This window comes from Garra rufa, chromosome 18, assembly GCF_049309525.1.
Source record: "Garra rufa chromosome 18, GarRuf1.0, whole genome shotgun sequence".
NCBI lineage: Eukaryota > Metazoa > Chordata > Actinopteri > Cypriniformes > Cyprinidae > Garra > Garra rufa.
Genome location: NC_133378.1, coordinates 41,477,430 through 41,501,804, shown reverse-complemented (window position 1 = coordinate 41,501,804; position 24,375 = coordinate 41,477,430). Strand labels below are relative to the sequence as shown.

The following is a 24,375-nucleotide window of genomic DNA, read 5'->3' as shown; positions in this document are numbered from 1 at the left end:
ATCCATCTCTATTTCTGCTCCTGTCAGAGACAGACATCCACCTGCAGGAAAACGCCACCGGTTGGTTCCTGAATGGCCACGTCTCGGGTCGTCCACACAAACCTCTTCCTCCCTGCCCCAAAGTCCCACCACACCTGCGGAACAGAGTGTTTGCTACATTTCTGTTTGCCGAGTTCCTGAAGGAGCTAGCGGCCATCGCACAAGAGCACTCTATATTACCTGAGCGGACGGCAGAGGAGTGACAAACCTCTCATATCACAGCAACAATCAAATGCAAACGTCTCTGGATGCCCATTCTTTTATCTATGGATGGTCAGTTCTGACCTTAAACAGTCAACGTGTCAGTTTTTTTTATGACCACTTAGACTTGTTTGTTCAGATTGTATAACTCAATAAGGTCACTAAGATTAGAACCACTCAGATGGAAGGAAAGATGGAGGTAACCATTTTTATTAAAGCCTCCTGTTGTGTTGAGGTCGATTTAACCCACACTCGAAAATTCTAACTGCTCAAAATACTGGTTGAACTATTTATTTCTTCTTGAAATCTGGTGGATAATTTTGAATTCAGGTCATGAATGTGCAAGTTTTGACAAATAGATTTGTTTTGGAAAGGCTATGCAAAAATGGTTAAATTGTCAAAAAAAATAATTAATTAATTGTCAAATTGACACTCACAACTATTTATTTATTTTTTTTAATTTGGTGAATATTTTTTAATTTAGGGTAATGAATGTGCATGCAAAATTTCAACACATAGATGTGTTTCAGAAAAGCTCTACAGAAATTATTACAGCTTTTATGTTGGGGTCAATTTGACCCACACTCTATTTTATGAACTGCCCAAAATACCAATTAAACTACTTATTTCGTCTTGAAATTTTGTGGATATTTTTCATGTAGGGTCATGAATGTGCATGCAAAATGTCAACGCATAGATGTGTTTTAGAAAAGCTCTACAAAAATTGTTATAGCTTTTATGTTGGAGTCAAATTGACCCACACTGTATTTTATAAACTTTGCAAAATAAAGGTTAAACTACTTATTTCTTCTTGAAATTTGGTGGATATTTCATTTAGGCTCATGAATGTGCATGCAACGTTTTGATACAGAGTTTGTTACAACTTTTGTGTTGGGTCAATTGCATACACATGCATATTTAAATTGCTCAAAATACTGGTTAAACTATTTTTTTCTTCTTGAAATTTGGTGAATATTTTTAATTTAGGGTCATGAATGTGCATGCAAAGTTTCAGCATGCTGATGTGTTTTGGAGCTGTTGTAGCAAAATTGTTATATCTTCTCTTTTGGGGTCAATTTGACCCACACATGATTTTCAGACTGCCTGTCTTTGCTGTTTTTTATAAGTGTTGATTTTTGGAAAATTGAATGGAAACCAATTTGACCCCAACATGAAAGTCCTACAAATGTTTGTACATCAGTTTCAAAACACATCCATTTGGTGAAACTTCATATGCACATTCAAGACCCTAAATTAAAAATATCCACCAAATTTCAAAAAGGTTTTACTTTGGATCTCAATTACTAGTCTGTTGCAGAACTCAAAAAAATAAGTGTGAGAAACACATTTTGCCCTCAAAGGTTTTGAGATAAAGACAGCCAAAATAGCAATAAAACCATTTACACTAAGTACAAATAATGTTAAATACTTACAGGTTTTCATAGTGTCACCTTTTGGCAAATTGCTTGAAAACCAGTGTGGGTCAATATATCCAAAAACACTAAAGCTGTTTCTAAACACAACAGGAGGCTTAAGACAATAGAACTGGTCAAAAATGACTGAAAAATGCATTCGTATCAACTTTACTACCATACAGATGAGCTCAAAGCTACACACTTGCACTTAAAGCCACAGAAGCTTCATTTGTTTGGTTCATTTGTTTCTGTTTTACTGTTCATGTGAACTTTGGTACGGTTTGTAATTGCAATTAAAGCAATCCGGACCTAATTTGTGCACCTTCACCAATGTATAATTTGATGTGTTCAATGCATTCAGAGAGTCAGATGTCTTATTTCAACTGAACTGTTGCTTTAAGAACCAAACTCTTTTTGTTTTCTGTTGATTCAGACATGTGGGTTTGTGTTTTCTATTATATTGGGTTGTTATTTCAGTATTTGTGTATAGATTAATCACTGTAATTCTGCCAGTTTTAATCATGTAGTTTGATGTTTGTCTGTGTGAAAGTCATCATCTCAGAACAACATTACAACAACTACTTTCAGCTGATACATCAGGAAACCTGTGTGATATGTAAAGTCACCATGAAATGGCATTTATAACTCATTTTACATCCATAATGTGAAGATTTCTCAGCATATTCATTTTGAAAGTACATCTATATGAAGATAAAAAAAAATTATATATATATTTTTTTTTTTGCCTTGCACTGATGAATCATTAAAAATAATACCAGGAACATGAATTAAGAAAGTCCACTGAATAATCAGAGGTTGCATTGTTGTCCATCTGTTTGTCTAAATATTGAAGCCAATGTGAGATTTGCATCCACTGTGTTTGTTACATCAAGCTGCTTACAACATCATCACATCATTTATAGATAAAAGTCACTGCAGTCATTTTAAATGTAAAATTTCACCAACAAATGACTGAGAATTTTAGAATCAAAATCTGAAGAGAATGATAAAAACTCCAAATAATGTAAGCAGGAGGCTGCAGATGATTTCAAGCCTTATTTTGTTGTGCATTTGTACATTTGAAATTTGTTCAAACTAAAGAAGGTGATTTTTGACATGTTTTATGAGCTGTTATGATGTCAATTGTAAAGTTTTGTACACATATTTTTACAGAACAATCAGTTACAAGAAGAACAACAGAAATGTGGTTTGTTTTTAAGCTTTTGTAATATTATTCTGCCCCCTGGTGATGAATTAAAACTACATTTGTGGTGTATAGTTGTGTGTGCATGTGTGCTATAATGTAAGAGAACAATACCAGCAGTTTAATGGAGAAACAATATATTATACAGACGTTTTTGATTTCCATAATGACATGATCATCATGATTATCAACAGTAAAGCTGTCACTCTTGAGCTCTTGAGCCCCACAACAATATATATAGGCCAGACCAGCACTTTTATATTATTACTGACTTATTTAAAACATAACACGCGATTTACAATACTTGCACCGTATAAGAACAAGCATTTTCACATCAAGCGCACGTTTTTGGCATTTTAAAAACATAACAAAATTGTTTTTATTATTATAGTGCCACCTAGTGTTGGAAGGATGGGAGTTTCTCAGCAAGATTTGGGAGTCTATGGGATTTACCTTACCGTTTCTGACACTTTAATGGCAGAACAATATAATAATAATGACACAAATTTTAAAACAATAAATTCATAATAAAATAAAAGTATTAGAAATATGTTTGTTATTTAAATGAAAGATTAATTTAAAAAAATACATACACTGCTGCTCAAAAGTTTGGAATCTGTAAGATTTGTAATGTTTTTTTAAAGAAGTCTCTTCTGCTCATCAAGGCTGCATTTATTTGATCAAAAATACAGAAAAAATATAATATTGCAAAATGTTATTACAACATAAAATAATGTTTTTTATATTAATATTCCTGTGATGCAAAGTTGAATTTTCATCAGCTGTTACTCCAGTCTTAAGTGTCACATGATCCTTCAGAAATAAGTCTAATATGCTGATTAATCATTAGAATGATCAATGTTGGAAACAGATGTGCTGCCAAATATTTTTTGGAACCTGTGATACTTTTTTTTAGGATTTTTTAATAATTAACAAGTTAAAAGGAACAGCATTTATTCAAAATATTAATCAGTTCCAACAATGTAAATCTATGCTATCACTTTTCACTAATTTAACACATCCTTAAATAAAAGTATGAATTTCTTTAAAAGAAAGAAATAATAGAAAGAAAGAATAAAAATGTACTGACCCCAAACTTTTAAGCAGCAGTGTATATTGTTAGAAAACCTTTTTTTATTTTAAATAAATGCTGTTCTTTTTAACCTTTTATTGATAAAAGAATCCTAAAAAAAATGTTTCACGGGTTGCAAAAAAATATTAAGCAGCAATGTCATAGAAAGATAATGTTTCACATCGTAATAATATTTCACAACATTAAAATAATTTTGTATTTTTGATCAAATGAACAGAGCCTTGATCAGCAAAAGAAAGTTCTTTAAAAAACTTCCCGATCCCAAACTTGTATTACATTAAATTTAAATTAAATAAAATTAAATTTAAAGTCAACAAAAATTAGTAAAGCTGCCTTGGAACAAATAGATATTAGTTTAATTTGAAGCACTAAAATTACCAACTTAAAAACTAGAACTGAAATAAAAAATAAGTACCACTGGTTCCAGTAGCTTCCCTAAATAAAATGCTGTTTTACTTCAATTCAGGTATATAAAGCTTTCATAGAGTCTATTTTGATTAGAGATAGAGATTATTTTGAATATTTCTGTGCGCGCAGGTCTTGACTTTATGTCTTAGTGTCTTTATTTCCTGTAGCCTCACTGCACTGTTTGCTAGGACTCTGTTCCTGTGCTCTGATTGGCTGCCGCAGGCCCTGAGTCACTGTCACTCTCCCAGGAGGAGGATGTGAAGCCGGCGGGGGCGGAGACTGAGTGGGGCGTGTCTGTGTAACCCAACCCCTGGTACCGCCCCTGCGGGGAGGCGGGGACTGAGTGGCGGTCAGTGGCGAGCCGCTCGTGGGACGTCCCGGCAAGGAGACCGGTGTGCTCACCCTGAACGACATCCGCTTCAGAGCCAAAGAACAGCTTACGGGGGCGACCGAACACCGTACGGCCTGCACAACACACACAAATCACACAGACGCTTAAATGACAAAACTGCCTAGCAACACCCTAGCAACCACCCAGAAAACCTTACACACTGCCTCACACCACAATGTCCTGGAAACCATCTATAGAGCCTATCTACTGCCTTGCAACCACACAGAACACCATTGCAACTGCCTAGTAACATCCTAGCAACCACCTAGAAAACTCTACAAACTGCTTAGCAACACCCTAGCAACCCCATAGCAATGTCTTAGTGACCAGCAACCTTCCAACCATGGAGGGCACTCTTGGAACTAGTGGCACCCGAGCAACCATCCAGGAAACCTTACAAACTGCCTCACAACCACAATGCCCTTGAAACCATCTACAGAACCTATCTACTGCCTTGCAACCATGATGAACACCCTTGGAACTGCCTATAACACCCTTGCAATCACCTAGAACACCTTACAAACTGCTTAGCAACCCCATAGCAATACACTAGTGACCAGCTACCTCCCAACCATGGAGAGCACCCTTGGAACTAGTGACACCCTAGTAACACCCTAGCAACCATCCAGGAAACCTTACAAACTGCCTCACAACCACAATAACCTAGAAACCATCTATAAAACCTATCAAATGCCTTTCAACCACGCAGAACACCCTTGCAACTGTCTAGTAACACCCTAGCAACCACCTATAGAACTCTACAAACTGCTTAGCAACACCCTAGCAACCCCATAGCAATGTCCTAGCGACCAGCTACCTTCCAACCATGGAGAGCACCCTTGGAACTAGTGACACCCTAGCAACCATCCAAGAAACCTTACAAACTGCCTCACAACCACAATGCCCTAGAAACCATTTATAGAACCTATCTACTACCTTGCAACCACATAGAACACCCTTGCAACTGTCTAGTAACACCCTAGCAACCACCTATAAAACTCTACAAACTGCTTAGCAACACCCTAGCAACCCCATAGCAATGTCCTAGCGACCAGCTACCTTCCAACCATGGAGAGCACCCTTGGAACTAGTGACACCCTAGCAACACCCTAGCAACCATCCAGGAAACCTTACAAACTGCCTCACAAACACAATGCCCTAGAAACCATCTATAGAACCTATCTAATGCCTTGCAACCACACAGAACACCTGTGCAACTGCCTAGTAACACCCTAACAACCACCCAGAAAACCTAACAAACTGCCTCACAGACACAATGCCCTAGAACCATCTATAGAACCTATCTACTGCCTAGCAACCACGCAGAACACCCTTGCAACTGCCTAGTAACAGCCTAGCAACCACCTAGAAAACTCTACAAACTGCTTAGCAACACCCTAGCACTGCCCTAGCGACCAGCTACCTTCCAACCATGGAGAGCACCCTTGGAACTAGTGACACCCTAGCAACACCCTAGCAACCACCCAGAAAACCTTACAAACTGCCTCACAACCACAATGCCCTAGAAACCATCTATAGAACCTATCTACTGTCTTGCAACCACACAGAACATCCCTTGCAATTGCCTAGTAACACCTTAGCAACCACCTAGAAAACTCTACAAACTGCTTTGCAACACCCTAGCAACTGCCTGCCTAATTAAATATTAAATTTTATTTTATTTTTTAAAATATGCATTGTATAACAGTCCAAATATTACAACAGCGTTTTAGTGCCATGTTAAGAAAATAATTTAAATAATGAGAATTAAGTCGAAATATTCTAAATAAGAATATTGGAAAGTCAAAATTGCGAGAATAAAGTGGAAATTCTCATAATTTTGACAATTTTTATTTCAAATTTATTCTCGAAACTTTTCAACTTTATTATAATATTTAGCATTAGATGTGTAGGTGTGAGTGATCATTCTCACCAGCGTTGCGCACTTGCTCTGCAATGTCAGCACGTATGTCTGAGACGTCCAGCATGGCAAGCAGCGAGTCGAAGCACGAGCCTTCATCATCCTCACATACATACGGACGACTGCTGAAACTGTAGTGATGAGCGATCGCTGCCAGAAACATCTCCAGACAGATAATGAAGTCCTGCAAACAAACATATATGCTCTTACAAACACTAAATAATGTCCTCATTCACTTCAGAAACCAACAGCATTTTGCTTTAGGGTGTGTGTGTGTGTGTGTGTGTGTGTGTGTGTGTGTGTGTGTGTGTGTGTGTGTGTGTGTGCGTTCACCTGTAGTCCTGTGGCTACAGCTTCCACACTGTCCCACTCCCAAGTGTGTTTGTCTGAAATCACTCCGACCTTCACCAGCAGAGCGATAAGCACAGCCTGCCTATAACACAAAACATGTCACATTCAACATCCCATGCTTTATTTCTCATTCAAACATGTTTCACCTTACCAACACCCTAGCAACCACAAAGAAACCACTCCAAACTGTCTAGCAATACCCGAGCAACACACTAACAATCTAACAACCATAATACCTAGCAACTCCCTTGCACACACTGAGAACATCCTAGCAACACCCTAGCAACCACCCATACTGCCTAGAAACCACATGGCCAAGTACTAGCAATAGTCTATAGCTCTTATCAACTGCCTAGCAACCATATGGCCAAGTACTAGCAATCACCTATAGCTTTTATCAACTGCCTTGCAACCACATGGAACACCACAGAAACCACCCAGAAAACCCTAAACTCCCTAGCAACACCTAACAACTGCCTTGCAATAAACTGCCTAGCAACCACCCATAAAACCCCCAACTGTATACACAATTCTACAAAACACCCTAGAATTATACAAACACCCTAGCAACTGCCTAGTACAACATAGCAATGTCCTAGCAACCATCTAACACTTATCACCTGTCTTGCAACCAACTGCCCAACAACACCCTGGCATCCACCTGGAAATCCTGCAAACTGCCTAGAAACACCCTAGCAACTGCCTAATACCACATAGCAATGCCCTAGCAACCATCTTAAACACTTATCACCTGTCTTGCAACCAACTGCCCAACAACACCCTAGCAACCACACAGAAACCCTACAAACTGCCTAGAAACACCCTAGCAACAGCCTAGTACCGCATGGCAATGTCCTTGCAACCATCTATTACACCTATCGGCTGCCTTGCAACCAGCTGCCTAGCAACACCCTAGAAACCACACAGAAACCCTAGAAACTCCCTCACAACTGCCTAGTACCACATAGTAACACCCTGGTGACCATGCCTATCAACACCCTAGGAACCACTCAAACTGTCTAGCTACTACATGGAACACCACAGAAACCACCTAGAAAAACACTAAACTGCCCAGAAAACTGTCTAACAACCACATAGCAACACCCTAGCAATCATGGATTACATCAGCTGCCTTGCAGCCAATTGCCTAGTAACATCCTAGCAAGCACCCAGTCACTCAAACTGCTTACAAAACCATACAAAATGCATAGAAACACCCTAGCAACTGCCTAGTACCACATAGCAACAACCTAGCAACCATATTTTACACCTCTCAGCAACTGCCTTGCAATTAACTGCCTAGCAACACCCTACCAACCACCCATAATGCAAATACATAAAAACACTAAAAAAGGCCTAGCAACACCCTGGCAACCATCTATAACACCTATCACCTGCCTTGCAACTAACTGCCTGGCAACATCCTAGCAACCACCCATAATGTTCTACAAACTGCATACAAAACCCTAAATTCCTAGAAACACCCTAGCAACTGTTTAGTACCACATAGCAACGCCCTGGCAACCAACTATAACACCTATCACATGCCTTGCTACTGCCTGGCAACACTCTAGCAACCACCCATAATATTCTACAAACTGCATACAAAACCCTAAATTCCTAGAAACACCCTCGCAACTGCCTAGTACCACATAGCAACACCCTGGCAACCAACTATAACACCTATCACCTGCCTTGCTATCAACTGCCTAGAAACACCCTATCAACTGCCTAGTACCACATAGCAACACCCTAGCAACCACCCAAACTGCCTAGAAACACATTGAACACCACAGAAACCAAACCAACCAGAAAAAACTAAACTGCCCAGAAAACTGCCTAACAACCACACATCAACGCATTAGCAACTATGTATTACACCAACCAACTGCCTAGCAACATTCTAGCAACCACCCAGACACTCTACAAACTGCATACAAAATTGCCCTGGCAACCATCTGTAACACCTATCACCTACCTTGCAAACAACTGCCTAGCAACTTCCTAGCAACCACACATAACAATCCACAAACTGCATACAAAACCCTAAAATAGCCTAGAAACACCATAGCAACTGCCTAGTACCACACAGCAACACCCTGGCAACAAACTGTAACACCTATCACCTACCTTGCAAACAACTGCCTGGCAACACCCTAGCAGCCACCCACAATACACTACAAACAGCTTTAGATTCTCACTGCTGCACTAGTGTGTGATTAAATGATTCTGTGTGAATATGAACTTACCAGAAGGACACAAAGACGACGAGTTTGACGCAGAGCAGCTTGCCAACGGGTCTCAAGGGCTTCAGCTCTTCTCTCAGTGTTCGGTAGAACAGCAGCAGGCAGTACATCGCAAACTCAACACAAAACAAATCAACCCAGTCTTTCTTACTTGACAACATTTAGCAATAGTTCCAGACATTTGACTACACCATAAAACACCACAATCTGTGACGGCAATATAAATTATATTTATAAATAAGTAAACAAATAAATGGTGTTGGTTACCAGCTGTGAGGCGTTGTTGACAATGACGAGGTACGTCCAGGCGTTTCTGAAGCTGAAATTACCTTCATCATAAACTCCACACAGCTGACACACACTACAACACAGAGATATATATATATATATATATATATATATATATATATATATATATATATAATTATCATTATTTTTTGTAATATTGAAAAATACAAAATGTTTGAAAACAAGCAGATTTGCCATTACAGCAGAGGTTCCAGAAATTAAAATTAATTTCCAGACTTTAAATTTACAGAACCACTGAACTACTTTAGTGTGTTTGTGTGTCGTACAGTGCGATGATGGTGGTCACAGGTCTCACTGCTGTGTACTGCAAAACTCCAAGCTTACATCTGAACAACAGAACCCTGAGAAACACACAGAGAGAGATGTTCATCTTATTTAATCTTATTTCATTTTATTTGATTTGTGTGTGTGTTTGTTTTCACTCACTCTCCCATTGCCCAGGGCGGGCAGCAGCAGAAAGGGGGCAGCAGAGGTCTCTGTTCCTGCACCTCCAGCATGATCACCAGACTGGGATACTGATTCTCCAGGAAGTTCAGCAGGAACATCAGGAAATTGTAGATGACGTACGCCTCGTAGCATTCCCGACATGTGTCCACGTAAATTGCAATCTTGGGGTATTTTAATGCGATCCACTGCAAAACACACAAACGCAGCTGTGGGACATTGTTCTCCTGACAATAAGCAGCAGTGTGTCAAGATTCCTCCTCCAGTCAGGAGACACAGAGATGTTTGTTACTCACGCTGTCTAAGCTGTATATGGGAACCATCCAGAGAATCCTGGAAGAACACACACATTCATGAGTTATTCATGCTGAATCTCATTTATAGGGTGTGTGTGTGTGTGTGTGTGTGTGTGTGTGTGTGTGTGTGTGTGTGTGTGTGTGTGTGTGTGTGTGTGTGTCTCAGATACCTGATGATGGGTTTCTGTAGCTCAGGTTGTGTGTAGTGAACCAGATGTTGTAAAATACCCCACAGTGAAATAGGGATCGTCAAACACACAAACACACCGGCGATGAACCACGCTTTAGTGTGTGTGCCCACCTACGAAAACACACACATATCAGTGATAGATAAACTATATACACAATTTTTACCACGATAAACTATATATACAATATTTATCGTGATAAACTATATATACCATATTCACAATATAGATAGATAAACTGTATACACAATATTCATTATGATAAACTATATATACAATATTAGCTAGATGTATTATGTATTAGACTATACATTACTTACAATCTATAATCTAATATTGTATATATAGTTATATACAGTAACTATATATACAATATTAGATAGATTAGACTATATATACATTATTTACGATAAAAGATAAACTATATACAATATTAGATTAAACTATATATACTGTTTATGATAGATAGACAGACAGACAGACAGACAGACAGACAGACAGACAGACAGATAGATAGATAGATAGATAGATAGATAGATAGATAGATAGATAGATAGATGATAGATAGATAAACTATATATACAATATTTCCAAGATAAACTATATACACAATATTTACCATGATAAACTATATATACAATATTTACAATATAGATAGATAAACTATATATACAATATTAGATAGATGTATTATGTATTAGATAGATTATATATACATTATTTATATATATATATACACACACACACACACTATTAGACAGATTAGACTATATATACATTATTTACAATAAAAGGTAAAATATATACAATATTTATGATAGATAAACTATATATATACTATTTTTATGATAGATAGATAGATAGATAGATAGATAGATAGATAGATAGATAGATAGATAGATAGATAGATAGATAGATAGATAGATAGATAGATAGATAGATAGATAGATAGATAAACTACATACAGAATGTTTTACAATAGATATATAGATATCGTGTTTAGTATGCAGCACAGCAGCAGGTTTGATCACCTCGGCTCTCCGCAGCTCCCACACACACAGCGGCAGCGCCACCGCGAGCACGAGCACGAACAGCAGCGCGACCAGCGGCCGAATCCAGCGCCTCCATCGCCCGCAGCAGCCCGGCATCTTCACCCGACACCGATCCGCGCCTCACACCATGCCCGACATCAACGGAGGAACGGAGGATGCTGGTCACAAACGGGGCGTGATTACCGGACGAACTAAATAACGAATCCTACTATTGAGAAGGCTTACCTCATGAATATTAAACAGGAGAGGCTGACGTTGCTTGGTAACCTTCTTGGAGCGTCAGAGCATGTACACTAATAAATTATTCATAAGGCATATTTTCGCTCATTACCAAAGACGTAATCTAATTAATATTAATAGCCACAAGATTCGCTGTTTGCTCTATTGGACGGACGTCACATTACGTAATTAATATTCATGAGTTACGTCACTGTAGTAGGATTTGTTAATTTGCGATCGTCTGTTATAAACGTAACATTAGATATCATCTTATATGCATAAATGTTTTTTTTATATATATTTTGATATAGCTTTATTTGGACAAAATTGGTTGTCTAATTGTAATAAGTGCTGACAAAATATGACAAATAAATATATAAATTAATATTTTATTAACTATCTTTATTTAATAAAGTTTTTATTAAAGGTTTTTATTCCAACCAAAACACACACAAACACATTCATATAAAATGGTGGCTGATTTATTCTTTCTCGGTAATTAAACATACTTCGATAGAAAATATTTCCTGGGGAAAAAGCTTTCCGTTTCCCACAAATGGAAAGTCAGTTCTGTGGGAAATAAAAACAATCCTGTCTCTGAAGTGACAGTTCCATAACCAACAGACCACACACTTTGACTTGGATAAACACACTTCAAATATTTATTTACAACATCTTAAACAAGAAGGACACGTCTTCTCACAGTTGTTTACAGAATACTGACTCAAACAACATAGCTGCATGTATATTAGCAACAGCCATTATTCTTATGGAAATTTAATGTACATTTACATTTCAATTTGAATTAATTATACTTAATTCTGTTTCTGTTAAATATCTTCACTCAGGGTTTGCATTATGGTCGAGTAATCGTAGTCCTGTGTGTAAACCACTAGTCGGCGCTATCGGCTGTATCTAATGAAACACCATAAATAATAAATAATGCCTGCGTCACGTTTACGTCGACGCGGTTGTTTTTCTTAACGCAAACTGTAACCAAACGTCAACAAAGAAAGTGGCGCCAAGACTGACTAAGATTAACATTAACCTTTCTGTTTTAAATGAGGATGTGAGTAACGCGATTCTCTATCGCCATTTCCCCTGATTTATTTACATTTGCTACACCATAGTTCCAAATGTAAATGGTTGTAAATATGAAATATTTTGTTCATATTTTGCACTCTTTCAACTCTGGTTGGCTGTGAATGTTTTCACTGCTCATCAGCTGAGGGAAAAAATCTTTCGGAGAGTAATTACAAGGATTTCGTTTTGCTAATGTTTCCATTAAGTTGTAATGAATGTTCTCTAAACATTCATAACATCCAGTTTTTTTTAAATGTTATTTTCCAATATAATTAATATATTTCCCCATAATTCTGCGATTGTTAAGATAACAATCAATTTTATAATTTGGCGAACGTTATTTTTGAAAGTTCCATGAAACAAGAAACGTTACAAACATCAAACTCATGTTTTGGAAAAAATGTTTGATAAATGATGTATAAATAATGTTTTTGTGTTAACCTTTCGAGAACATTCTTTTGTCTAATATTAGAAAAAAGTAAAAAAAAAAATTGTCTAAAACGTTTCTGAAAAAGCGTTTTACGAATGATGTATAAATAATGTCTTTGTGCTAACTTTTTGAGAACTTTATTAGTTTGTTTAACATTAAAAAACATTAAGTGTGTGTCTAACGAAAACGTTACAGAGAAATGTTTTACAAATGACGTATAAATAATGTTTTGCCAATGTTTTGTGCCAATGCTAACATTTTGAAAATATTGTTAGTTTGTCTTACATTTAAAAAAAAACCTTCAAAATGTTTTAAAAAAAAAGTTCAACAAGTGATCTATAATAACGTTTTTGTGCTAACATTAGAAAAACGTTCAAATAATCTATAAATAATGTTTTTGTGCAAACATTTTGAAAACATTATTAGTTTGTCTAACACTAGAAAAGAAAAAAAACGTTTAAAATGTTTAAAACAGACAATAGAAAAACTTTCAAAATGTTTTCCAAAAAATGTTCAAGGAAAGATCTATAAATAGCGTTTTTGTGCTAACATTTTGAGAACGTTATTAATTAGTTTGTCTAACATTAGCAAACAGAAAAACGTTTCCAAAAAATGTTCAACAGTTGATCTATAAATAATTTTTTTCTGCTAACTTTTTGGAACATTATTAGTTTGTCTAACATTAGTAAAACGTTCAAAATGTTTCTGAAAAAATGTTCAACAAACGATCTATAAATAACGTTTTTGTGCTAACATTTTGAGAACGTTATTAGTTTGTCTAACACTAGAAAAGAAAAAAAACGTTTAAAATGTTTACAAAAAAGTTAAATGATCTTTAAATCTTTAAATAATGTGTATGTGCTATTATTACTTTATTAGTTTGTCTAATATTAGAAAATAGAAAAATGTTCAAAATGTTTACAAAAAAGTTCAACGAATGATCTGTAAATTATGTTTTTGTGCTAACATTTTGAAAATATTGTTAGTTTGTCTAACTTTAAAAAAATTTTTTTAATGTTTCAGAAAAAAAGTTCAACAAATGATCTATAATACTTTTTTGTGCTAACATTAGAAAAACGTTCAAATAATCTATAAATAACATTTGTGCTAACATTTTGAGAACGTTATTAGTTTGTCTAACATTAGAAAACAGAAAAATGTTCAAAATGTTTCCAAAAAACGTTTAGCAAATGATCTTTAAATGTTTTTGTGCTAACTTTTTGAAAACATTGTTCGTTTGTCTAACATTAAAAAAATCGAAAAATAATTGAAATGTTTCTCTAAAAGTTTTCATCAAATGATCTATACATTTTTTTGTGCTAACATTTTGAGAACGTTATTAGTTTGTCTAACATTAGAAACACATTTAAAATGTTTCAGAAAAAACGTTCAAACTGGTCTATAACTATACCTTTTTTAGAACATTGTTAGTTTGTCTAACATTTAAAAAATATTAAATGAATGTTCCGTAAAAGCATTCCATGAATGGTGTATAAACAATGTTTTTACATTTTAAGATATAAATAACGTTTTTGTGCTAACTTTTTGAGAACAATATTGGTTTGTCTAACATTAAAAAATAGAAAAATGTTCAAAACGTTTCTGCAAAAATCATTCAACGAAAGATCTATAAATAGCGTTTTTGTGCTAACATTTTGAGAACGTTATTAGTTTGTCTAACATTAGAAAAACGTTCAAATGATCTATAAATAACATTTTTGTGCTAACATTTTGAGAACGTTACAGACAATAGAAAAACGTTCAAAATGTTTTCCAAAAAACATTCAACGAAAGATAAATAAATAACGTTTTTGTGCTAACTTTTTGAAAACGTTATTTGTTTGTAATATTAGAAAATAGAAAAAAATTCTAAAAATTTTCAAAAAAATGTAACTTTTTATCTATTATTTTTTTACTTTTTAATAGCAATGTTTAATAAGAACCTTTCCAGAACGTTCTGAGAACATTCTCTGTTCCGTAACATGAAACCACTTACAGCACATTTAAAATGCATATTTATTTCACAATATATGATGCACACTAAAAAGACGCACTTTCATAATAGTAGGCACAATGAAACAAGCAATAGGTTTAATCATAAATATATATGTTGATATCTCAGTGTGTGGGGGGGTTTGAGGTCAGTTGTAGCTGTCCTTGCGAAGCGCGGTTCGGTCCGATAAGCCGTTCTGATCAGGGCTCTTGTACTGGAAGCTGGTCCCGTTCAGGGGCACGACGCTGCTCAACAGCGAGCCGGACGGATAACACCAGCAACACAAACACGACTGACGGAGACAGAGAGAGACAGACAGCAGAGATTAGATCATCACAACATCACTGCGCTCTTATCAGACTCATTAGAGCTCTCTGTACCCTGAAGCAGTTCTTGAACTTCTTGCTGACAAAGTAGAGGATTATGGGATTGATGCAGGAGTTGATGGTGGCCAGATTTATACTCAGGTAATCGAACACTAGCAAGAAACTGAGACACAAAAAACAACATAAACATTAACATTGGAAAATTTTTAATGCACATTAAAGAATTGCATTTCTGCAAAACAAGCTACTTTGATTTTTGATTTATGCAATACTATAAAATATGCTGGATTTTCTAATATTACATTTAAGCTTTGTGTGATATTATAGTTAGTTGAAATAAAATATAAAATAATATTTTACATTTATTTTATAAAAAAATAAATAAATATATATATATATTAATAAAAATTAGACATTAATAAGACATAACTTTTAAAATTGGCCTAAATATTTTTTTTATTTGCTTTATTTAACATTTGTAGTAGTTTTAGTTATTTTAATACATTAAGTCACTAAATAAATTAAATGACATGTTTATTTATTTATTTTTAAAATACTTTATATTTAATATATTTTAATATTTATATGTAAATATGTGTGTATTTGTATATTTAATCAAATATAAAACATATTTTAAACAATTTTTATTAAAATAAAAAAGTATTTCTGTTTTATTTAAATTGTTTATTAATAAAAATTAAACATTATTCATTAAAAAAACATATTGCAAATAATTTGTAATATGAAGGATGAGATGACTTTTTATTTGTACATTTATTTATTAATAAAATTATATTACTTTATTTGTTTTAAATGTTATTTTAATATTATGTTTATACTCAGTCCAACTTTAATATTTAAGTTTTATTTATGTTTAACTTTAATCATTTAATAATTTTTTTATTATTAAATAGTGTTTTTGTGAATGTTTGTAAATAGTTTAGATGTTATTGCTCTTTTTTATTGTCTTTGTCCAACTTTAAAAATGTAGTTTTGTTCATTTTAATTTATATTATGTAAATAAAATAAATAAATAATAATTTAAACTAAACTAAATTAAAAAGGGAAAATGTTGCCTTTGCACCCAGCTGAAATAAAATGTTTATTTATTTTTTAAATATTTTATATTTAACATATTTTAATATTTATATTTAAATATGTGTGTATTTGTATTTTTTTATAAAATATAAAACTGATTTTAAACAGATTTTATTAACATAAAAAAGTATTTCTGTTTTATTAAAAAAATATATTATTACAAATTAATTTTTTTATTAATTATTATTGTTTTTTTTTTATTTAATTTCATTTAATAATTTAAACTACACTAAATGAAAATGAGAAATGTTGCCTTTATTTATTTATTTAAGTATTTATTTATTTATTTATTTAGATATTTCTATATCAGGGTGCAAAACAGCACTTTGGTTTATTTAGTATGGTTTTAAAAGTGCTGTATAAATAAAGCTGAGTTGAGTAATACATACATATTTAAATAAAAAAGGATTAATAATGACAAGAACACAAAATGACTAAAACTTTAGCTAAAACTTTAAATATAAAAATAAAACCCAATTTAAAATTGTAATAAAATCTATAATAGTGTCTATATGATACTGTTGTGCATGTGTGTGTTTGTTTGCGTTACTTCAGCAGGTCGCAGCGGCCAGCGTCGTTCTGAAAATAAACCATCTTCTTCAGGATGCGACTGAGATGCAGCGGAAACCAGCAGAGAGCGAAGATCAGCACCAGAGAAAACACAGCCTTCGCCACCTCACGCCTCTGCTCAAATGCAAAAACACACAAATATGTAAGTTAACCATGGTCTCAACTTGTTCATTTCAGCATTCAGTGTTCGGCTCTTCACCTGTTTGAGGTGTTCGCTCAGAGAAAACTTCAGGCTGCCCTTCCTGTTGCTCAGCATCTCACAGGTCATGAACGTGTAGAAGACGGCCGTACAAACCAGCGGCACGCAGAAATAAAAGCCAAACAGCCACCAGACCTTCACGTCCCTGTAGAACTACACATGCACAGACATTTATTTATTCGGTATAGTTATTATATTAGAGTTATCATATTATGTTTATTATATTTGTATAGGCTAATATTATATATGACCCTGGACCACAAAACCAGTCATAAAGGTTAATATTTTGAAAGTGAGGTTTATACATGTGTAGATATATATATGTATATACATATACACACACATATAAATAAGCTTTCCATTGATGTATGGTTTGTTAGGATAGGACAATATATGTGACCCTGGACCACAAAAACAGTCATAAGGTTAAATTTTACAAAACTGAGATGTATATATCATATGAAAGCTCAATAAATAAGCTTTTTATTGATGTATGGTTTGTTAGGATAGGACAATATTTGGCCGAGATACATCTATTAGAAAATCTGGAATCTGAGGGTGCAAAAAAAACAAAATACTGAGAAAATCACCTTTAAAACTGTCCAAATTAAGTACTTAACAATGCATATTACTAATCAAAAAAATCTTCATGGAACATGATCTTTACTTAATTTACTAATGATTTTTGGCATAAAATCAATAATTTTGACCCATACTGTGTATTTTTGGCTATTGCTACAAATATACCCCAGCGACTTAGGACTGGTTTTGTGGTCCAAGGTCACATATGGTTGAGAAACTATGTGAAAATCTGGAATCTGAGAGTGCGCAAAAAGTCTTTGTGATGTTATTTTTACTTGATGAACATTTTAGAAAATATTTTTGTAACCTTTAAATAGCATTGTAATCACGACCAAAAAAAATGGACGTTTTATTTGGATGTTTGTCTAATGTTTTTTAAATGTTGCTACTTGTTTTTTAGAATGTTCAGAAGTAACATTTAAAAGTAACATTCTCACAATGTTTTGGAAAATGATCCAATGAAATGTTGTTATTTTTTTAAATGTTGCTGCTTGTTTCAGAACCTTCAGAAAACATTCAAAAGTAACATTCTCATAGTCACAATGATACAATGGAATGTTCCCTTAACATTCATATAACTTTTTTAAAACATTTTTAAAACATTTCAAAATGTGGATTTTTTTTAAATTCAGTATAATTATTATATTATGTTTATTGTATTGACCCTGGACAACAAAACCAGTCAAAAAGTTGTTTTTTTTTAAATACATTTATACAAAGCTGAATAAACAAGCTTTTAATCAATGTATGGTTTGTTCGGATGCGGCAATATTTGGTTGAGATCCAACTATTTGAAAATCTGGAATCTGAGGAGGCAAAAAAGTCTTAATGTTAGTCTTGATGTTATTTTTATTTGATGAACATTTTAGGAAATATTTTTGTAACCTTTAAATAACATTTTAATCACTACAAGAAAGATGTTTAACATTCTCCTTGTTTACGTTCATATAACTAAGAAAAAAAAGTTTTAAAAATGTGTATGTTTTTTATTCAGTATAGTTATTATATTAGAGTTATCATATTATGTTCATTATATTTATATAATATTATATGTGACCCTGGACCACAAAACCAGTCAAAAAGATATTTTTTTTAAATATACATTTATACAAAGCTGAATAAGTAAGCTTTTCATCAATGTATGGTTTGTTAGGATATGGCAATATTTGGTTAAAATCCAACTATTTGAAAATCTGGAATCTGAGGAGGCAAAAAGTCTTTGATGTTATTTTTATTTGATGAACATTCTAGGAAATATTATGTAACCTTCAAATAACATTCTAATCACAACAAGAAAGATGTTTGTCTAAAGTTTTTTAAATGTTGCTACTTGTTTTTTAGAATGTTCAGAAGTAACATTCAAAAGTAACATTCCCACGTTTGGAAAATGATCCAATGAAATGTTCCCTTATTTTTTAAATGTTGCTACTTGTTTCAGAACCTTCAGAGAACATTCAAAAGTAACATTCTCATAGTCACAATGATACAATGGAACGTTCCCTTAATGTTCATAACCTTTTAAAAATGTTTTTAAAACATTTAAAAATTAGGATTTGTTTTTTTATTCAGTAGGCCTATAGTTATTATATTAAAGTTATTATATTTTTATTATATTATATGTGACCCTGGACCACAAAACCAGTCTTAAAGGTCAATTCTTTTAAAATATAATTTAAACATAACTTAATAAACAAGCTTTTCATTGATGTATGGTTTGTTAGGACAGGACAATATTTGGTTGAGATGCAACTATTTGAAAGTCTGGAATCTGAGGAGGCAAAAAAGTCTTTGTGATGTTATTTTTATTTGAACATTCTAGGAAGTATTTTTGTGAACCTTAAATAACATTCTAATCACAACAAGAAAACTGAACATTTTAGTGGGATGTTTGTCTAACGTTTTTTAAATGTTGCTAATTGTTTTTTTTTTTAGAATGTTTAGAAGTAACATTGAAAAGTAACATTCCCACAATGTTTGGAAAATGATCCAATGAAATGTTCCCTTATTTTTAAATGTTGCTACTTGTTTTAGAACCTTCAGAGAACATTCAAAAGTAACATAGACTCATAGTCACAATGATACAATGGAACGTTCCCTTAACGTTCATATAACTAAGGAAAAACGTTTTTAAAACATTTAAAAATGTGGATTTTTTAAATTCAGTACAGTTATTATATTAGAGTTATCATATTATATTTATTTAATATATGTAATATTATATATGACCCTGGACCACAAAATCAGTCAAAATTGTGTTTTTTTATTTTTTTTTATTGATATTTATACATTTATACAAAGCTGAATAAATAAGCTTTCCACTGATGTATGGTTTGTTAGGATACAGCGGAGATACAACTATTTGAAAATCTGGAATCTGAGGGTGCAAAAAAGTCAAAATATTGAGTAAATCATCTTTAAAGTTGTCCAAATGAAGTTCTTAGCAATGCAATTTACTAATCAAAAAGTTTTGATATATTTATATGATATATTTATCTTTCTGGAACATGATCTTTACTTAATATCCTAATGTTTTTTTATTTTATTTTTTTACTTAGACAATATATTGGCTGTTTTTGCTCTATTTCGCCAACAAAAATCAACATTCGCCAACATGATGGTGTTTCTGAATGAATCAACTGTTTAAATGATTCGATTCAATCGCAATACTTACTTATTAACAGTGATTTACTGCCACCTACTGGTTTTAATTTCACATTTAAAGTATCTTTTTATTTTTAAAATAATTTCAAATATCAGAATTCAACGTTACATGTTTAAAATATCAAAACATTATTTCTGCATTTGTAACTGCAGGTTAAAGCATTCCATGTCCCTCTGGGCTTTATTAAACAGTGTGAAATACATCTAAATGCCACCTAAATGCCAATTTTGTTGATACTGATTTCATTTGTTTGTTAACAGCCGTAATGTATTATTATTATTATTATTGACTGATTAAATGTAAGAATTTTGCTCAAAAGATGATGCACAATAAAAAAATGGCTTTATAAAGGTAAAAATCAATTTTTACTTATTGGAAAAGATTAATTTCTATCACTGCAGTGAACTGGCCACAGAATATGAAGAATATCAGAGAATTCAGGAGTCAGTTGTCCACACACAATAACACACACCGCATAATATTGTCTAATTATCTTTATCAATACCGTTATCAACAAAATCCCAGAAAATATTGAGATATTATTTTTTTTGTACTAGTACTGACACCAAATGATTTGCATTGCTCGCTTTGTCACGTCTGCTGTAGACTGTAAAAAGTTTTCACCAGATTCAGCTTAAAAACCTAAGTTCAGCAGCTGCCTTAAAATTTTAAATTAAATCAGCTTAAAACTACAAGTTTACTACTTAAACTACTTATTACAATACGAATTAGTTGATTTAACTTGTGAGTTGAAATGACTTAAGTTGATTTAACTTAAAATTTTAAGGCAGCTGCTAAACATAAGTTTTTAAGTTGAAACTGGTGAAAACTTTTTACAGTGTAGACAGCCTCAAGCTGTTGGTTTATTTCTGTGTTTTTTTGTTTTTTTGGGGGGGGGGCTAGTATATGTTATGAATGGCCGGTAACTTAAAAATTTAGTAGCCAAATTGGCTGGTGAATGAAAAAGTAAATTTCAATCCCTGAATGTATTGTTGGCTACTGATACAAATATATATATGTGTGTTCTTACCGTCATGAACGGTGTCTCTGGTTTCAGCATGCAGGTACGGATGGTGACGTTGTTGTAGTCGAAACTGACCATTTTGAAGCCGATGGCCTCTGGAACGGCCAAAACTACAGCCAGCAGCCAGATACAGACGATCTCGACCGCCGTGGACACTGGGATCCCCACACCCTGAACTCGACTCCATGACGCTACCGCACGATACCTGCACACAAACACACATGGTAAATCATAACTGCACACAAACTCAACTTTAATACAGTTTGTGTCTCTGCATCACAAAACCAGTCTTAAATAGCCAACAATACATTGTATGGGTCAAAATTATAATTTTTTCTTTCATGCCAAAAATTATTAGGATATTAAGATCATGTTGCATGAAGATATTTTGTAAATGTCCTACCATAAATATATCAAAGCCTAATTTTTGATTAGTAATGTGCATTGCTAAGAACTTCATTTGGACAACTTTAAAGGCGATTTTCTCAATATTTAGATTTTATGCAGCCGCAGATTTTTAAATAATATGAATTTTATTTTAATTTAATTTTATTATTAATATTAATATTCATTGAATTTGAATGAAACTGAATGTTGCTACTTGTTTCAGAATCTTTAGAGAACATTCAAAAGTAAAATTCTCATACGGAACGTTCCCTTAACGTTCATTTAACTTAAAAAAAACGTTTTTAAAACATTTAAAAATATGGATGTTTTGAACATTCAGAATAAAAAATCTGGTCTAGGATTTACTTTAAAACAATATTCGCTTTCTATGACAAAAAATGACAAAGAAGCGCACTGAATTCAACTTAAAATTTTGACGTAGAAAATCTAAAAAAATAAAATAGTAAAGCATCGGACAAATTTAAGTGGTTGAAAAAAAACCTTCTTAATTTGTCTTTCATGGATAAAACTGGGCACCCATAGAAAATAAATGAGAAATACTAAAATTCAGAGCATTTTTTCAAATTATTTGTCCAGTAAAAAACAGATGTCACCAAAGTCACCAAAACTTTAGGTTTTGGCTGTCTGAACTTACTGTAATTATATATATATATATTTACTGAAGTATAAGAAATATTACATTTTTAAATAGTTGTATCTCAGCCAAATATTGTCCTATCCTGACTTATTTATTTCACTTTCAGATAAATTTTGTGGTCCAGGGTCACATTTGCTATATGTTCTCATAACATTGAGAAACTGTTCTGATATCAACGTTGTCTGAACATCTAATTGATGAACATTCTAGGAAATATTTGAATTTGAATTAAAATTGAATGTTGCATTCTCATAGTCACAATGATACAATGGAACGTTGCCTTAACGTTCATATAACTTAAAAAAAACATTCTTAAAAGATTTGAAATTATGGATGTTTTGAACATTCAGAATAAAAAATCTGGTCTAGGATTTACTTTAAAACAATATTCACTTAGAAATGTCTATGATTAAAAAATGACAAACACACTGAGTTCAACTTAAAATTTTGATGTAGAAAATGTAAAAAAAAAAAATCTAATTATCTTATTTACAACTTTAATTTTTTTTAGTCAAGTAATTTTTAAAACTTAAAATTACTTTAAGTTGAAGTATTAAAAAATAATTGAAATTAATCTAATATATATATATATGTGTGTATTATAATATTATTTATTTGCAATGTTTACATATATTTATTATTATATAGTAAATATAAATAAATAAATAAAAATATATATAATATATATTTAAGACATTTAAGTATTTAAATAAGTATAAATATGTAACAAGTAAAATAAGGTAAATAAATAATTACATATTTATATATATATAAATGTAAATAAATATTTTAATATGTTTTTTGTATATAAATTAATATGTATTTTTTTTATATGTATATAAAAAATATGAATAACTAAACTAAAATGAGTTTAAGTTTAGGTATTAAAATTGCTAAAACTAAAACTGAAATAAAAAAATTAAGGTAAATAGACAATAACATTTTTCAGTAGTAAAAAATTTTTTTTTTTTAATATTACAGATCCAGATTCAGATTATTCTTATTATTTATTAGATCATTATGTTTGCATTTGGCAGCAATAATGGTGCAGAAATGACACACTTTGTGTTTTTGTGTGTGTTCTGTGTGTTTGTGTGTTACCTGTCCACACTGAGTGCACACAGATTGAGAACCGTTATTCCGACTGATGCTTTCTGTAGAAACGGCATGAGTTTGCACAGGAACAGACCGAACACACTGTCATCAAACGGCCATCGCATCGCCAGCAGCTACAAAAACACACACACACACACACACACACACACACAGACCACCCTATGTTCTCATCAGGACGTTATTTAATCAGCTTATGAAGGAACAGAATATAAACACTTTGAAAGAGTATGTGGGAGTTTTTTGGACGTGACGCATGATGCTTATCATGGTAAGTTTGGAATCAATGTGAAATCAATGTAATGTTTTTGACTCTAATGCTCAGCAAAACTGTTTTTATTTGATCAAAAATACTGTAAAATTGTGAAATATTTTTATAATTTAACATATCTGACTTATAATTTTAGTTATGCAATTAAACTAAGATTTTTCACACTTTAAAAAATAAAACTGCAAAAGCATGCAACAAAATG

The 24,375-nt window shown here is 32.9% G+C and overlaps 3 protein-coding genes across 3 annotated transcripts in view; 1 reads left to right on the top strand and 2 right to left on the bottom strand.

Annotated features, from left to right (window-relative positions):
- The window catches only part of fhip1ab (FHF complex subunit HOOK interacting protein 1Ab), a 30,996-nt gene extending 28,171 nt beyond the window's left edge, over positions 1 to 2,825 (top strand). Inside the window, exon 12 of the mRNA XM_073823280.1 lies at positions 28 to 2,825. Coding sequence (XP_073679381.1) covers positions 28 to 242 — 215 coding nt within the window. The 3' untranslated portion in view covers positions 243 to 2,825. The remainder of the gene's footprint in view (positions 1 to 27) is intronic.
- A 134-nt stretch (positions 2,826 to 2,959) lies between these two features.
- On the bottom strand, positions 2,960 to 11,728 carry LOC141291108 (transmembrane protein 184C-like). The gene is made up of 10 exons (XM_073823279.1): positions 11,538 to 11,728; positions 10,489 to 10,619; positions 10,319 to 10,355; positions 10,005 to 10,210; positions 9,845 to 9,919; positions 9,537 to 9,630; positions 9,273 to 9,385; positions 7,006 to 7,105; positions 6,685 to 6,856; positions 2,960 to 4,825 (listed from the first exon to the last, which is right to left on the bottom strand). The coding sequence occupies exons 1-10, from the start codon at positions 11,652 to 11,654 to the stop codon at positions 4,545 to 4,547; spliced, it is 1,326 nt and encodes a 441-aa protein (XP_073679380.1). The 5' UTR covers positions 11,655 to 11,728; the 3' UTR covers positions 2,960 to 4,544.
- A 3,565-nt stretch (positions 11,729 to 15,293) lies between these two features.
- The window catches only part of ednrab (endothelin receptor type Ab), an 18,153-nt gene continuing 9,071 nt past the window's right edge, over positions 15,294 to 24,375 (bottom strand). Inside the window, exons 3-8 of the mRNA XM_073822834.1 lie at positions 23,891 to 24,018; positions 21,751 to 21,949; positions 17,477 to 17,629; positions 17,258 to 17,391; positions 15,664 to 15,772; positions 15,294 to 15,575 (exon numbers count right to left, since the gene is read on the bottom strand). Coding sequence (XP_073678935.1) covers positions 15,432 to 15,575; positions 15,664 to 15,772; positions 17,258 to 17,391; positions 17,477 to 17,629; positions 21,751 to 21,949; positions 23,891 to 24,018 — 867 coding nt within the window. The 3' untranslated portion in view covers positions 15,294 to 15,431. The remainder of the gene's footprint in view (positions 15,576 to 15,663; positions 15,773 to 17,257; positions 17,392 to 17,476; positions 17,630 to 21,750; positions 21,950 to 23,890; positions 24,019 to 24,375) is intronic.

What these genes read in the sequence shown, in the direction of transcription:
- LOC141291108 (XM_073823279.1), bottom strand. Translation starts at nt 11,654, where the DNA reads ATGCCGGGCTGCTGCGGGCGATGGAGGCGCTGGATTCGGCCGCTGGTC. An exon ending in CTACAGAAACCCATCATCAG is followed by an intron (nt 10,356 to 10,488) that starts GTATCTGAGACA and finishes GTGTTCTTCCAG; the next exon opens with GATTCTCTGGATGGTTCCCA. An exon ending in TCAACAACGCCTCACAGCTG is followed by an intron (nt 9,386 to 9,536) that starts GTAACCAACACC and finishes TTTTGTGTTGAG; the next exon opens with TTTGCGATGTACTGCCTGCT.